At 39.5% G+C, this 18,379-nt stretch overlaps 1 protein-coding gene across 1 annotated transcript; it reads right to left on the minus strand.

Annotated features, from left to right (window-relative positions):
• Positions 1–435: 435 nt before the first annotated feature.
• cabp7b (calcium binding protein 7b) lies at positions 436–15,208 on the minus strand (the record flags this gene model as incomplete). The annotated part of the gene is made up of 5 exons (XM_080046365.1): positions 436–563; positions 664–811; positions 1,051–1,163; positions 1,291–1,434; positions 15,100–15,208. The coding sequence occupies 5 exons, from the start codon at positions 15,206–15,208 to the stop codon at positions 436–438; spliced, it is 642 nt and encodes a 213-aa protein (XP_079902491.1).
• Between the last annotated feature and the right edge of the window lie 3,171 nt (positions 15,209–18,379).

Here is an 18,379-nt window from a genome sequence, read left to right on the forward strand (position 1 = left end):
TATTGGGTTCATTCCAAATGTCCGATTTTTTGTAAACAACGTTAATTGTTTTGATATATTTGACACAGTAAAGCTATTACTACAGCACACACTGTATGGTGAAAATACTGAAGTATTTAGCAGTCTGCTTTCCCAACCAAAATTCTGAAAATCAAATCAATTACATTTGTAGATACTCCTGAATGAGTGTACCTATCAGCCCTTGAAATGGCTTTCTTTTGTTCTCTTTCCATGGTATGCAATGCTTTGCGGCCATACAAAACTGGTGCATGACATAATTTCATCCATTATAGACAGAAGCTGTGATAGCATCATCGAGAGTGTTAAAAACATTGAACAAAACCAAGTCACTAAGTCAAGTCAAGTATTTGGGTTAATGTTTGCTACTTCATTGTCTGTCCTTTCATTTTGTCGTAACCAGCTGGAAACAAGTATTTACTTCATTCCTCTGCGGAGCATTTGATTTGCTGCAATCAGCATAACGCTGATGATAAATGCAATGGCGAAGGCACAAATCAGGCTTTTACGCACGCACGTGTGTTTTTCGTGTTGTGTTGGGTTCGCTGTGGAAAGAAAAAAAAACATTAGCACATCTGAGAGTCTTTACAGAGCTTTAGAACACCTCCATAGCAATGTTTGAAATGAAATCTGTATGCAACATACTGTCAATGTCCACATGGGACTCTGGACTATTCAGGTGGCTCTCCTCAGTCATGATGATGTTCTCAATGTCCTTCATGGTGAGGTGGTCACGGAAGGTATCGTAAAGAAGTCTCTTTAGTTCATCCACAGTCAGCTTCTGCATGTCGCACTGGGAAGCAAACAAAACACCAGGTAAGGTCTAGTAGTTAGCAGAGGAAAAACCTCAGACAAAACGCCCCTCAGTGACGCAAATAAGCAGTAAATCGGCTATTGGGACACACAGAGAGTACAATCCAGAGAAGTTCCTGGCTATGGATGTTAGCAGTTATGAGAATATTCAGTCAGTGAATGAATGTTTAGAATTGATAAGACTGGATTGATGATACTGACGTTGAACTTATACAGTACCTTCCAAAACACCGAATCAAAGTCTGCTCCATGGAACTTATCAGGCATCCCCGCGGAAGAGAGTTTAGGACCAAGCAATGTGACAAATTCGTCAAAGCCGACTTGACCATCGCCTGAAGAAGCAAACAAGAAATACAGGCATGTCACTGTTTTGCTCATGTGTTGGATGATATCCAGAAGCAGCCTGTGCACTTTTTAGAAACTTGCAAACCCAGAGAGAAGAGAGAGAAATAGACGTACCATCTATATCAAGTCTTTGAATGATAACCTCCAGCTCAACCTCATTAGGCATGTAACCCAGCGAGCGCATGGCCATCCCCAACTCCTGCTTTGAGATGAAGCCATTCCCATCTCGGTCAAACACTTTGAAAGCTTCGCGGATCTCTGTTGGAAAAGAAGGAAGAAGAAGGGAGTAATTATGTTTAGAGTGGAGAACAAGGAGGCAGAGATAGAGTTGATGAAACCAATCTTCATTGAAGAGCAAAGGCTGGGGTTTGAGTCGCTTATGACACGTCAGTTTGAATGATTCAGTCCATTGAGAGAGACAGACTATTTCAGAACCATGGCTGTAGACAGAGAGGCAGTCATTTTATTTATTTCAGCACCATGGACAGAGGCTATATTGAAGACAGCACCACAGCACCAAAAAAGTAGTAAAAGTTTCACTAAAATGTACTGGATTCTGTTTGACATTTATATTCAACACAAATGCAGGACATACATAGATTATCAAAAGGGTAGTGTACTGGTATGAAGTAACCTAGTGTATTACATTTCAAAATGTTTTTTTTTCCAGCAACGATCATATGGTGCAAATGCCTCGTGTGCTATAAATGTAACAGACACCTTACCAGCCAACACCTGGCTATTACTATGGACATAGCACAATTGGTTATGAAGAAAGGTAGGAAGAGATGTTGATGTGTTTATAATTAACTACAACCTGTGGTAAATAATCCATAAACATTGCCATTTGGCTCCCGTCCTCACCCTGCATCCCAGCACTCTGTTTGAAGTGGTAAATAGAGCAGTTGTACATCAAAGGCGCTGAACCTATGGTTTTCTTTTTGATGTAGATCCTCGGATATACGAGAGTCTTTAAGGCTTGCTCGGTAGTCACTTGACATTAGCAAAAAAACAAGAAAGGCATACGAGCATATACATGAACAATGCTCAATTGATCTACTTGAAGCAGAAAAGGAAAAACGCTGAGAAGAACAAGTAAATGAACCTCAAAGTTAATGTAATTTACTGTTAGAAAAGCACCCAGTCCCACCGGAAGGCACTGTAGCCTTCATACTGCAAGCTCAATCATTGTATGCCATTAAAAATCAAGATAAGCTAAACAATCTGTATATACAGTAGAATCATGTTTGTATTCTGTTATGAGTTTTCCTTCAATGCTGCTGCTAAACCAAGAACTTGAATGGAACTTCCTCTTAAATCCATAAAGCATGTGATTATACTGAGAGCTTCTATCATGAGGAAAAGTCATTTCAAGTTGAGTCAAGTCAGCTTTATTTTTGAAGTTGCAATACTGTATGTGCCAGAGGAATCGAAAAGACATTTCTCTTAAATTCTAAATGCAAAAAGAAAGGAAATCCCATTTGGATTTCAGAAACTAAAGAAATTGAAAATGTGCAATATATAATATAACAATGTGCAGACTAAGTATAAATAGATACATGCAAAAAGCAGGGATTTAAGTAGAACCTATAAGAACATGTACCGTAAGTAGGCTCATGAGGGAAACTCTTGTAATTGACATTCAAGTGCAGGAATGGACAATCACAGAACATCCATCTTGTAGCCATGAATGAATGAGACACAGCAGTTTACAAGCGATAGCCCACTGTGGCAGTTAATAGCCTTGCGAGAAAAATAGAGGACACAGTTGCAGGAGTCTTTGGCACATTCATTGAGGGTCCTCCAAAACAAGTGACACTGCCTGTACCAAACCTTTACACACATATCAGACACAACATCTTTGTCTAAATTACAGCCAGCAGTGTTGCTTGAGTTTTGTTATCTTCCCTCAGCACCGGCCTGGATTCAATGTCACGACCCCTGGTGCCAGTGACAAAATAATGAATTCACCGACCAGGCAGAGTGCCGGCTGGACTATTGATTGTTTCACAGTGAGAGGGGTGAATATTTAAGAAATTTAAAGATGTGACTAGATGAGGCATGACCATGTCTTTACTTCTCTGAGAAAGTGGAATTTATTAGAATTTCATCTCACCTTTGTTACATAAACTAAATTTGCCTTTTATATTTTAGAACACAGTTTTGATATATAAAAAAAACTCACTTAAATTCTGTATTTTCTCTATATATAATCCAGTTTTCCCTATAATACTTTTTTATCCTAATTATAGGAATAAGGAATTTGATTTAAATTCTGGTATAATACAAAGTTTCAAAGTGGATATTTATAGCAACTGGACATTTATTTGCAAAGATTTTACGTAAGCAATGTAGACATTTTAATTTCCTGTGGGAGATGCTAATTTATAAGTTAATTTATACTGGAATCCAGAAGGTAGTCACATAATCTGAACACCATATGGCGCCTTGGACGTACACCTCTCTGATACAGTCTCAACTAAAACTGATCATTAAAAGCTTCATAAAGGTATCGTTATATTTATTAATCGCCATTAGTGTGTGCAACCCGTGTATGTTACTCTTAAGTATCATTCAGATCCTTTAAAACACATTATTAAGAAGTGTTTTGAAGACAATAACAATGCATTTGCACACCTGCTTGCATAAAATAGATTTAGTCATAGATACAGTACACACATATGTAAGAGTATACACTTAATTCAACAGAACCCCCAGCATTGTTGTTAAAAAAAAGCAAACTGGTAAAAGTGAGCTATTACACACTGCTGAAAACACAAAACAGACTCTGACTTTGTTCTACTGCGAATCCTTGATCAAAGAATTAGTGTAACCTTGCATTCCCCTTGGGGAGCAACAGCTAGGATATCTAAAGTCAGGGCCAGGCTATGGAACTCCTGCTACGGCGTGTGTTCACCAGATATATAAAAATAAATAAATAATTGTAATGAGCATTTGCCCTGCAGCAGCAATTAATCAAGGGCCGTGTGACTAAACTTTTAAGTGTTATTTATTTAGTATTCTGCCGCTATGGGGAACAATTTCAGAGCATTTACTGAAATAACCACCTTGACACCATTACTAAGTAAATACTTAATAATGGTGTGAAATATGTTATTACGGTAGATGGCAACACACTGACTATTAAATGCTGTGAAACGGTTGTACGTGATTCAAATATTGAGGCACAATTTTTTCAAAATGTAAGAGGGTCTGTTGTCTTAATCGGTAATGGCGTTAATGGTAACACTGAGTCACACACAAAACATCATCAGTTTTCAGTGTCGCGTCAAGGGTAAAAAACATGCTCATGGGCGTGTCTAAAATGACAAATGTGCTCTAACAAATTCGAAACAAACATTAATGTATGAGATGTGTGTGTGTGTGTGTGTGTGTGTGTGTGTGTGTGTGTGTGTGTGTGTGTGTGTGTGTGTGTGTGTGTGTGTGTGTGTGTGTGTGTGTGTGTGTGTTGTGTGTGTGTGTGTGTGTGTGTGTGTGTGTGTGTGTGTGTAAAAATAACAGATATGACAAGTGAAGAGAATTTGCAATAAACCAGGTTAGGTAGATCATAAGGAAGCTCTCCCGAATTATCACTGTTGACTTTTAATGTAATAAAATCAAAAACCTGAAAAAATGAGTAAACCACAACACAAATTTCATGACGCATTATGTATTAAAATCTGTAGGCAGACCCCCAGAAATAAAGTAAGGTCAATTTAAAGTAGGAAAATAACGGGAAGAAGTACAAACTAAAATACAATACAATGTGATGTGCCAATTCAAATCATAACCCATGATGTAACACCAAGTGATCAGTCTGCATTTGGCAAAAGGTCTGTATGTCTCTAGCTTCAGCATATAACTTAACAACTCAGGTCCTGTCAGATACAAATTGGATGAAGGCAGCATTGTTTGTTGAACACTTATTGATGGATGGTCCAAAAAATGTGCACTGAGTCGGGAATGTGTAGTGGCATTTGTTTCAATCTGTGAATAATCTCTTTTTCATGTCTCATAATGTGCATTATTTACATCTTGTGACTAGTGCTACATAATCTTGAAAAGGAATCTGGGGACTGCAGAAGGAACATCTTTTTTTGTTTCTTTTTTTCTTTCTGGCACCATAAAATTTTCGATGTCAAGTGTTTCATGTAGGTCACTTGATGTAAGAAGAAAAACTAAATAAAACATCATTACACTAAAACCGTTTGAGTTTACTGAAACAAAAATTGTATGGCCAATTCATCACAGCAAAATGAAATATTGACTCACAATTTCATGGCAGGTTAGGCCAACAGCAGCCAACACATTCATGATGCTGATTGTTTTCCAAAGGGGGTAAATGGGTTGGTTGATGTTCATTTATTCTGCAACTTAGAGCAGCTACATTATTTGAATTATAATCACCTCATATATTTCACTCACCATTTTACACAGTAAAACAGGTGTTCTGCTGATCCCATAACGTACTTTGTACACCCTCAGAGGCTTTACAGATATGCTTTTACGAGCGAGTGTACAGTTTGTGATAATCTAGAATTTATTTGTCCCAAACATAAAAGAGACAATTTACCAACCTTGAGATCTAAACCCAGGACTTAAAAGTCTGCTGACCTTCCAAGCGATTTAAGACAGAACATGAGCCCCTGACCTTTGTGCCCGACCAACCATCTGCTTGTTGGTGCAACTAAAAGCATCCATGAAAATAGTCCGTGAAGAATGAGGAGCGATAGCTAAAATTAGCTTTTCAATCTTTGTTGCTGATACCACAGCAGCTAACCCACTGTCTTGCAAGCTTCTCAAGTAATAACCTCTATAGCCTCTGTGGCCTTCCTTCTGTATTAAGTAGCACAAGATAGTGGCTGTGTTGAGAGGACCCACAATAACTACTAATGAGGGAATCATTTTACAGCAAAGATAGCAGAGGACAGAACACAACTATAGACAGAGCCTGTCTGCATCATTCTAATGCATTGGAGAAGATACTGGAAAAAGTTCGGGATTCAGGTTTTTTTTGTGCCTTTTTAACAAGGAACCAAACAACTTCAACCTTAGGGGAAGGCATGCATCACGTGCCACCGCTGGGAGAGCGCTACGGTGATTGTCCAGTTCACTGCAAAAATCCTTCTTCACCTTCAGTAACGATCATGACATTGCAGGGAAAACTGTAATAGAGTTAATACAGCAGGAGGTAGATGAACAGGTCTCCTAACTCCAGTGAGGAGAAGAGAATAACAGCGGACAGTCTTCAGTCTCCAAAGTCACTGTGAGCGCATAAACATAACCTGCTGCAACACTATTGATACTATTCTTCTCAAAATAGCTGCAATGTCAAAGCTCTTATCACATGTCAAATTCAGTTGTTAGTCTTCCTTGTGTCCGTCATTCCGCAGATGGTTCATTCACATTCAGAAACTGAACAACAGTTTACACTGCAGAGAAAAGGACATGCAGGGCTTTCCACTAATTGCACCCGGACAGGATCAAACAGGATCTTTTTTGTCAATCCAAAATGCAGCCAGCTGTGGTGATGAAACAGATGTAAATAAGGGCAACGAACACTTGCCTTGCTTTAATGTACCATCCAAGATGAAATAAACATGTTATGACAACCTCAGATTTAATTGGTGACAGGTGACAAAATATTACAAAAAATTTCCTAATAAAAAAAATACAGCAGACATATATAAAAACCACAATTTACGCGAGCAAAAATCTCTCAGTCATTGGTCACACTGGACACGCACAGCACAAACAATTCACTTTTGTAATAGTGTGGGGCCATGTTGTTGTCTGTCCCCAGTGTGACAAGACATGATACACTACACATTGGTACCTCTGTGGAGAGTCCACACACAGTCAAAAACAATCCCACAATTATTATAGGTCCCACACATTTACTCTTCTCCCTTTCTTTGCTTCTACAAATTTCAAGTGTCTTCACATTATCACATCTTACACACAAACTCAACACACAAAGCCACTAGACACAGTGTGAAGAACTGCTGCACAAGCCCTGCAGCTATAACAGCCCCTGGTGCCAAAACTTATTTTAAATACTCCCACTCCCTGCAGCTCTTTGCATGCTGAGTTCAATTTACGTGACCTGGGGCCTGTTTCAGGTAGCTGGTTTTACATACTCTGGGTTTAACCCTGCGCTCTGAGTTGGTAAACTCAGAGCGCAGGGTTGATAAGCAACTCTGGGTTTTCGGTTTCAGAACAGTGGATCAGCGTTGGGTTAATCAACTCTGAGCGTGTTCACTCTGGGTGGAGCGTGTGCATAAAAGCCATCGTCAATGGATCGCTGATAACATGATTCACCATGGAAACAGAAGAAACAAATGATTGATCCTCCCACTTCTCCACTTCTCAAAAAAGAAAAAAAGAAATCTCCGCTCCTCCCACTAGAGTTAGAAATATTAACGAATGAGCTTATGGTAGCCTATGGAGAAGAATTAACGGGATATTGTCTCATAACTCTGATCTAATCTCCTCGGCAATTCAGAAAAAAAAACAGCAAACATTTTTTGTCAAGAGAATAATTTCGCTTCCGTATGAGAAGCCATAGTCTATTTTAAAAAGTTACGCATATCAGCTGTAAAGTAATAAAGCTGGCGCGGCACAGCATTGCTGCTGACAGTGTTTTATATTTGCTGTATAATATGTTGGCAAGCTATAGTCTAATAGCCTACTGTGCAGCAAACAGAACAGACTGTCGCTTCTTTTAAATGGGGAGTGAAAGACATTAACGTCAAGACACATTAGGTGACAGTTTCCATTGAAGAGCCTGATTGATTTATTACCAGATCCATTTTCCTCAAGTGATCACAGTTTACATTATTATATCATTTTTATATTCATATTAGGCTATTTAACGAGGCTCGTCTGTGACTTTAGGATCGCAGAAGTGAACTGTAACGATCGCGTGCAGCCGCAGCGTTACGTTAATCCACCTGACATAAATCTGTTCAGTGACACAGACGTTAAAAAACATACAATACAAATAGGTTTATTAATCTGAATGTAGAGCATGTCACGATGTGTAAGGTGGCCGCCTATATGAACGGACCGAGGGCTGAGAACAAGGCTACTGATCAGATAAATGATCGGTCAAACGTAAAATCATCAGGAAATGATAAAAACATCCCGATGGAGATTTCTATAGAGTGATTTTGCTTCAAACTGTACAGGGACGCGTGTGACAGTGACACTCTTTCTTCAGTCGGAGCTGCAGCGTAAAGTGAAAACAAACTCGGGTAGGTCTAACCACCTACCCAGCAGGTTAGACCCACGGCGTATGTTGCCGCAGTAACTGACTCTCGGTTGCACTGAACCTGCTACCTGAAACGGAAAACCCAGAGTTTCCACCAACTCAGAGCGAACAAACTCTGGGTTGCCTCAAAACCAGCTACCTGAAACAGGCCCCTGATCTTTTTGGAAAAGTGATTTAGAATGACTATTATAGCAGTCGTTGCTGTTTTAAATGACCAGATCAAATCACTTATTACTCATATACTGTAAACAATACAGATTTCACTTCAACTGAACTCTGTGGTTGTAAGTTTTTATTTTTCCTGTTTGTTTTGTATCTGATCTTGTGAGGAAGGGAGGGGGGTTTGGGACGTTTGTTTTGTATCTGATCTTGTGAGGAAGGGAGGGGGGTTTGGGACGCAGGTGCTGACCCCGGGGTGTCTTAAAGTTATCCGCGGAGGGATAACCACTAAATTGCAATTGCGAAGGTGGGGAAGGGGAGAAAACAAAAAAAAACAGAACTGCAAAGGGCCACCCAGGCCACACATTCACAAAAAACGACCAGCTTAACCACCGCTGCCAAGCAGCTGAAAACACAGAAATAACTCAACAGTTTTCTTTGGAACACTAAACCCAGAGAACACTTAGAGAGACCCATTCACAATCTCAGAGGGCGAAACAATGAGCAGCATATCACTGGGGTCTCAGGGCATATATAAACTCCTCACACCTGGGCTCAATCAGCCAATCAGTGCCACACACACCTGATTGCAGTGAGTGAATCAGTAACCATTCCCACGGAGCAGAAACATTCCGTACCCACAGGGCTGAAAGATTCCTTGTCCTCACAGATCTATAATCAGGTGTTATGTAGTTTTATCATGTTCAACTGTAACCTTCATATCCCTTTATGAAGCTATCTTTACTGGCCTGGATCTCTCAAATGATTAAATAATGGTTAAGTTAAAGGCCTACTTCACCGGTTTGAATATGAAGGTGTATTGAATTCTGAGATCCTATGTAGTATAAATGTGCAAAAAAAAATTAAATTGGTTCATCCTAGCCTGAGAAAAGGCAGAAAGAGTGTTTTTTTAACCCTATATTAATCTTACTGTGACATCACAGTAAGATAAATATAGGGTTAAAAAAAACCTTACTTTGTAAATATTACTGTGATTTCTCCTACTGTGACATCACAGTAATATTTACAAAGTAATTTTTTTTTTAACCCTATATTTATCTTACTGTGATGTCACAGTAAGATTAATATAGGGTTAAAAAAAACACTCTGTCTGCCTTTTCTCAGGCTAGGATGAACCGATTTTTTATTTTTTTTTGCACATTTATACTACATAGGATCTCAGAATTCAATACACCTTCATATTCCCACCGGTGAAGTAGGCCTTTAAAAACAAGCAAAGAAGCAGATTCATATGCTGTTATTGACTGTGCAAGCTCTTGTTAGCTGTTGTTTTCTTTCAAGATCCCCTACAATGATACGGCAGCATTACCATTTGAGATTATGTCAGCACTGACCACTTGAACTTTTGCTATGCAAATCCTTCAATTAAATGTATTTCCTGTAGTTACTTGACCCACAGCTCTTCTCACCTGTCAGTTATACTGAAGGTGAACAGTGGCATGCATTTATTTATTTTGGCAGTTAACATTTGCTTGCTGTCTTCCCAACAGTATGATGATAAAAATGAAATATGGCTGCTGTCGACAGCTGGACAAGGGGAGATTAAGGACTCAGACTCATAATTAACATCTGTTTATAAGATGTTTTAAACTGTTAATCTCTCTGGACGGAGGTATGACCAGGAATTTGTCTTTGACCATGGACAAAGCCACATTTAAAGAACAGCAAAGATGATATAACATGAAGTGACATGTCTGTAGTTCTTCCACCGTAATGTTGTTGTTGGTTTGCTTCAAAAAAATCAATAAAACAAAATGCGCAATTCAAAAGCATGAAGTATGAATGAAGCAAATCACTGTAAATTTGTCCTGACTAATGCAACTATGTTGGTGTGCTATCAATTTGCAGTTATCGATCTCTAGCAGTTGAAAGACAGTCACACACACACACACACACACACACACACACACACACACACACACACACACACACACACACACACACACACACACACACACACACACACACACACTGTATAGTACACACACTTCTGTTTACATTGCTGCTCCAAAAAAAATTAAAATAAACAACATTTGTAGGCACAAAAGAAGTCGGTGTTGCATACAAAGTGGAGGATGCTCTACTCTCCACTACAATGCCTGATGTCTGGGGTATTCTCCTGCTAGCTGTGATCTATAAATACTATTCACATCCTCTGTCAGCGAATGCACCAAGGAGTGATACAAGCTCAAAGAGAGCTCCTAGAGTGTAACTGCCGAGAAGTCATGGCTGCTCAGCCATGAAAGTAGAGTCATATCTGTTTCAACACATGTGCAGTTAAAGTGTGTGCCAGTTTACTGTAAGTCGTGCAGTGTGTTTTAATGACTGTACTGACATGGAGAGATAACTTTTGACTTTGACTACCATTTTTAAAACAAGACAAGCAGTGTAATTGATACACTGCTTTGTCATATGGGTTGTGTATTTGAAAATACTACAACTCTGATCATGGTAACTTACAATGCTCTTATCAGTCAACTCAAAATCAAACTTTAGCTTGTTTAGGAAAGTGCCAAACCATAGCTCCACATACAGTATGTTACAAGTAAGTGTTGTGTAGAGAAGTCTATTACCTCATATGCAAGATTGGACATTGCTTTGCGATGCAGTTTAGAGGGAAATCATCCAGGGTAATGGAAAAATGTCACTGTATTTTAGTCAAGCCATCATGGATGTATTCAGTTATCCCAGTGGTTCATGCATATTGTGCTGAACTTGGCTCTGGGTCTTGCTTTTCAAAATTGTGCTCATTAAATGGGGAGACCGTTGGCACTGCATAATGTCCCCACACACCGAAATTGACAAAATTATGCTTGGTGAGTATAACACCTTTCCCACAGGGTAAATACACACATAAATGTTTAATGGGTAAGTTGACCATGAGTAAGATAGTAATTACTGCTGCTGAATATCCTAAATATTATGGGTGTAGATGTTATTTGTGACGACACAAAATGGGATTATTATCATTATTTAAAAGATTGTATTACCACAGCTCAAACTCATCAGGTATCACATGAGAGATTTAAAAAGCTTAAACATATGAGTGAGAGTGCGCGCTGTTTTCTAGATGAAGTGGCTGCACAGTCGTTTGCACAGAAGTGATGGTGTGAATACATATCTGAGTTTATGACTATACTGCATGACACAAGGGCGAAGAAAAAGGGCAAGAAGCCTTGCCACTTATACTGCCCACCTAGGCAACCATCTGTTCGAAAAAAAACATCCCTGGAATCTCACATTCCATTAAAAGCTGTGAGTACTTAATCAGCCTCCCCAAAAGCTCAGCCAGTATACACAATCATCTCTCTAGTCAAGTGCACGTAAGCCTCACTTCTGTTGCTATTGCTTATGCGTTCACTGTGATGTATAAAGTTCTCTGTACATTTCCATAACCATGTCCAAATTTGGTTATTAAATGGTCAATACAGTTAATATTGCAGATATGATTTGGGTCCACATACAATGATCATGAAAGGTCTTAAAATGTCAAGATTACATAGATTTACAGATACTCTATATGGAGTCATGAGTGCACTGGAGCAATTGCCCCCTCATTTTATCCGTTAGTTGTAATCATTCAATTGATTGATGCATTTAAAAGGAAATCTGCAAAGTATTTTGTCATAATGCACAATTGAATGATGATACTCGCAAAAGTTGTAAAGTAGGAATATCCTCATTATATGTACCAGTGAATAACTCTGCGTCATTAGTCTCCTTTTTAAATGATGAGCACAGGCTTCCCATTATTTTCCATGGTACAAATCATTTGTCTTCTTTAGATTTCAAATGATACATGACACATCACAGGAAATGAAGTAATCCATCGCCCTAATGTCACGTAGAGAAACATTTTCCATTTTATTCCGTAATGAAGAAAGAAACTGGGAGTTATTTCTACTATTAAGACTTAAATCCTTTGATATATTCAACACTCACTGATAATGTCTTTTGTGCATCTCATTATAGTCTGTGTGTGACTCTCCGTTGTTTCAGCGGTACAATGGAATATGCATTACAATGTCACCTCATGCTCAAACTGAAATAAACTCTTTTATCTGTTTATCACAGCCAGTGTGTGTCTGTGTCGTGTCATGTACTTGTCCTCAGTATGACATGCACTTTGTCTTCACGCAGGATGCTAGGGCCTCCTGTCATTGTGTGTTGTGTTTGTCAGTAAACACTTGGAAACGGCAGACGCCATGTCCCTGCAAGAACGCCACCAAAAGAAAATCCTGTTGATTTACTCACAGAATTCACTGGGTGACACTTTCAAGGTCTCTATTTGCAAGAATGACAACAAATTTAACAAATGTCATAGCCTGGAAATCCAGACCCATATCTAGAAGGATATAGGTGAGCAAACATGCTGAGCAACTTTAGTTTGCCAGCGGAAAGGTCTGGATTTCCAGGCTACAAATGTCTCTCTAGCAGCATCTCTATTTTGTAAAACACTGTGCGATTGACATGGAAGGATTTATGTTAACATAAATAGGAAACTACCCAAATCAAAATGTATTATAAAGAAAAACAAGTAACAGGGTATATTGTCTGGATAATAATAATACACCCATATAAAATCTTACAATGTTATCTGAACTGCTGTCATCTAGTTCTAGTCATCATTCATCATCCATCATTTGGGTTTGGAGTATTGTTGCATGATACAGAACATTAGCAGTGGTGGCTGGAAGAAGCTATTATTTTACACATGAATGTGGAGAGTAATTGTACGAGTGGAGCAATCAGGGAACTTGTGCCCCACAGTAATTGAAAATGTATTTTGGATTAAACAATATTCACACGCTAGTACACTTGTGTGTTTAACACAAACACAGAGACAGCAGTGTAAGGTGTGAGGTCGCTGATTCAAACCCCTCAGCCCGACTGAGATGAATCTGAAACTCTCTTACCTCCCTCGATGACTACAAGCAAAGTGCTCTTCAACACACTACACATCTGCTGGTGTGGAGCCGCTCAGTGACAAAAAAGGTAGAGTGCACCGCATGCCCTGGGCGCCACCGAGGTGCAAGGCCCGTGTGCATGTAGCAGTGCATATAGTGCTTAGTGAATGTCCCCTGGGTATATATACATTCATGGTTGAACTACGTCCGCCTTGCTGTATGTTCTGCACATTTAATGGATCTCAATTAGTAAGCTGCAGGTTGCACAAGACTCTCTTTTTTAAGACACTTTTTTTTACTGTTGTTCTAATTTTTGCTTTTCTGCAGCGCAGCCTTTTAATTAAATTCACGTGGTCATTGCAGACAGTGGCTTTTCAATGTCAAGTGGAGTGGCTCGGAAAAGCAAGGGCAGGCAGCCACTTGTGGTGGGCCCGGGCAACCTGTTCAGACAGAAGAAGGAGGAAATGGAATTCCCTTTCGCATAAAAGCCTTCGTGACATCAAATCTGATCCGAGTTATCTCTTCATTGTGGTCTACCTGGCTCTGCTCCAAATCTCCAAAGCCAGCTGTGATTTCTCAAGTGCACCAACGTTACTATACAGCAAGAAAGATTATAATGCTCCAACAAATCATTCAGATTGCCTGAGTAAAACAGTGCTATATATTGATGGTCAATTCTTATTAATTACTGGTGAAAAGGCAGTACATTCAAGCAAACCCAGAAGAGGTGAGAGGATGTCATTTGAGACTCAAAATGAATCAGTCTTCCATCTTAATAATGGGGCTTTTGTCTGCCATAGATTTTCCATCAATTGTATTATAATTGACATTTTTATAGTTATTAATTTGCCTTTGATCACTGCCCGTTTCATCTATTTCAAGCTCCTCTTTTTTTGAAAATGGTGTGCCTAGTCTCCCCGAAATCTTCCGTCTTGTCTCAAGGATTTCACAGTGAGCGAAATCCCTGATATCTGTGTGCCTCTGTTAACGAGTGACAACCCTAGTGTTACAATAGTCTCACAGGTATACACCACAAATATATAGCTGGGAGATATAGAGTTGTGCCCGAAGCTGTTTTTTTACTCACAAGTTTATGAAAAATGTGCCATGAATAGAGAACTTTGTTGTTGTTGAGAACATTGTGTACGGTATGTACATGAGGATAGAATTGATAGCTATTTAGTGTGGTTATAAGAGGATGGTAAATCTTTCTGAAATGGACAAATAAGGTGGACTGTTTAATTTTTTTTTGCCATGGTTCCACCAAAAATCTGAAGTAACAGTAATGTGCAAACAACCGAAGACAGGTAAAGAGATTAGAAATGTGAACAGAGAGAAATCACCTATTCTATGCATCCCAATTACATTTCAACTCTTACCATAATGTAGAAAAGATTTCACAAGCAGACATACAGTTTAGTGTGTACAGTCAGAGCGCACATCGGGTTGAGCTATCCAGGGTCCTGGACTACTTTGCATTTAGATGTAAGAGACCTCTTAACATTATAGAACAACTTTAAACCACAATGAAAGCAACCACATTAACAAAGAAAGAAGACTCACCTTCCACCTCATCCTCGGGCAGGCTAACAGGGGTCCGGTAGGAGAGGACATCTGGAATAGTGCAAAGTCCCTTGTACATGAACCTGGTGGTCACGGCACGCACTGGCATTTCTGCGAGGGAAGACCAACAGCTGTGTCGCGATCTTCATAAAGCCTTGCTCTACGGAGTTTTTTTTTTTTTAGTTTTTTTTAATGACGGATATTTTGCCACTCCATATCTAAAAAGAATGAATCAGAATGGAAGCTCCGCCGCAAAGTTCCACCCTTGTCGCGTTTTTGATATTTTCGATAACGCGAGTAAAATTACCTGTCACTGCTGGGCTGCGCGTGTAACCGAAGAAGGCAGCTCGTAAATCACATTTGGTTTCGATGAATAGCCCACGGTAAGCAAGATATGAAGCCAACAGGCATTTCATAATCCTATGGAACTTTTACTTAACAGCCTGAAGCTGGCCTGTCCGGAATGTTTAAGCCATTTCAAATGTCTAAAATGAGCATTTAGATATTTAAATTCTTAATGCTGTAATATAATAGATAAAAAGGCTACTTTGTCATTAGTTTTACACACGTACAACTCCCGCATTTCAGCATTTAAAGGTGATTGGGGAGAAAAAGAAAGAAACAATGCAAAAATTATTTTAAAATTTCTGCACTAAACTGATTCCTACTTGTTCTTTCAAACTGTCTATTCCCGACACAGTCTGCCTCACTTTTCTTCCTCGTGTCGGCATCTTCTTGAGGAAAAAATAATAATATCGTTGACTACCAGATCAAACGGCAGCAGTGAAGAGCTAATCCTATCCAGCAAACGAGGTAAAAAAAAAATCTTGTGACATTTTTTCGTTTCTTTTTTTTCCTGGAGAGCAGCTTCAAGGGACTCCTGGGTGATCCCCCTCCACTTCCTTCTCTTCGGATACAGACACCCTGTAAGTATTAGGCAGTGATCCTCTCTCTCTCTCTCTCTCTCTCTCTCTCTCTCTCTATCTCTCTCTCTCTCTTTCTCTCTCCAACCGTCTGCTGCTCAACACCGTTCTCATTTGGGCTGTCACAAAGCAGCGCGCGCGCACACTTTACGCACGCACGCCTCGACCTGCTGCTTCTGTCATAGGAGTCTATTAAACGTTTCTCACCCATGTAATGTGATCATTCTCAATTTCTCCCTATTCCAGTTAACACACGTCCAAATACATTTGGGCTTTAATATTCGAGAAAAGGTGAGAATGACAGCAACAAGTGAGGCTCTTGAGTCCTGTAATTTATTAATGGAAATTGGCACCTACTGAAAAATAAGATGAAGCCTCGGGCTACCTTACCAAGCATATCCCAAGCGTTCAATAAACAGCTCAGAACCAAAAATTAATTCAGTGAAATGTAGGAGATTATGGAATTCAAAAGTCATTTTGGGAAATACCCTACACTTATTTGCTTAATATCTTGAACTACAAATAGAACTGCATCCAGCAGGAGGCTGGAATAGCTTAGCAAAGACTGATAGCAGGGAGTGACAGGTGGCATGAATCTGTTTAGAATTTTAAAAAGACGAGCATACATGCACCTGTAAAACATTCTCCTGGTTTCTCTGCTTGTTTCACTGCAACATGGCAACTCAAGTCTCTTTCGCACATAACCCCCCGTAAAAACAACTTGTAATATTTTGTTGTTGTACTGATTTGACAAATGACATATAACCTATTAATTACCAAGCTTTTTAGAGGTTGTGTTAGGCTGATATTGCTACCTTGGGATACAGCCAATTAAGCCGTTTCCCTTTGTTCCCGTCTTTTATCTAATCTACCCTAGCCGACTTCTTACTGTAGCTTCATATCTACCATACATATCTGAGAGTGGCATCTATCTCATCATTTAACTATCAGTAATTAGAGCAAAAATGTGGATTTCCCAGCATGTGTACCTATTCAAAACACTGAGTTGGAGCTTAACATTGCACAAGATGACCTTGGGATGTTGGCTGCAGCGTAAACAACTTAAAGCAAGTACCTTGTTAGTCACTTATCAATGCTGGCTGCCAAGCAAGTATTAAGATATGCTTATGCTCATGTGAATAACATTTTTCCCCCAGGAATCTTGTGAAGGCCAAGGAGGCCATTATATATCTGGAAAAAAAAACTGGCAATGAATTACAGGGGATATCTGAAAGAGAGAGAGAGACCACAGTGAGACAGTTACAGTTTATTTATTTACTTGTAAATGAAACAAAAGCAGCACACACTTTCGGATTATAACAAGCTATGAATCACTGAATTGGGATGAATGCTCAGTGCCATGCGTCCAAATCAACGAGACAGCGAACCCTCCGGACACACAAACAAACATTACCCGTAGAGAATGGCTGCATCGTGCATGATGATGCCCTTAGTTGGAATCTTTCCACCATGTTTCACACCAGATAAGTGTGGTGTGTGGTTCCACTGGTTGCTTTTTTCAAGGTTTTTACTTGACTGACAGGTTTATCCCCCTCTAAATGTGAAGGGATTGTCTCTCTCTGTTGCACCTGAGCCTCCCGCTGGCTCTGCACTCAGACAAACTGACTTCTTAAAACCCCTCAGTACACGGTGAACCTATAGACACTGCAATCATGAGGGTTTGACACTGTGGATCTTTAAATGAGCACACAACACATAACATCCTTTTGGAAAACCTTTCCGTTAAAATCATTCAAACGGTCATAAAATCCAAGGTAAACTTGAACAAAAGGTAAGCTAATTAAAAACTATTGCATGGGCAATTATTTTTGAGAATAATAAAAAAAAATGTAAAAGTCCAGTCATTTATATATTACTCTCCTAGGACAGATGAACCGAGATATTTCTTATTGTGTGGAGTATCCTAAGGTCTCTGTGAGCATCTCAAAACTTGCCAACATTTTTATGAATTATGAGGCGTGAAAATGGCACCAGTGGTGGTCATTCGGTGGAGAGAAGATCATCTCACTGCCAGGAGGGACTGCCACTGGTTGTGTCCTGACATCCATTCTAATGTCATCAATTGAAGCCTCCGGGGAATGGTTCAGCAAGGCAACAGACCCCAGAGCAGCACATGGAGAGACATCAAGACCTCAGCTGCAGACATACAGTATACAGGAGGTCATGAATGAAATCTTGGGCACTAGGTGAAAGGAATATACACTTTAAAATTCAATTCATGGCCGAATCCTCCACTCCAGTCCAGAGTAATATGATGGGGAAGAGTTCGACATATACAGCAGTGAGTCGGTCATTATGTCTGGGGGGAACCATCCTGAGCCTGACTGAGGACGAGT

The sequence above is a fragment of the Ammodytes marinus genome (assembly GCF_949987685.1).
Source record: "Ammodytes marinus genome assembly, chromosome: 18".
Lineage (NCBI taxonomy): Eukaryota > Metazoa > Chordata > Actinopteri > Uranoscopiformes > Ammodytidae > Ammodytes > Ammodytes marinus.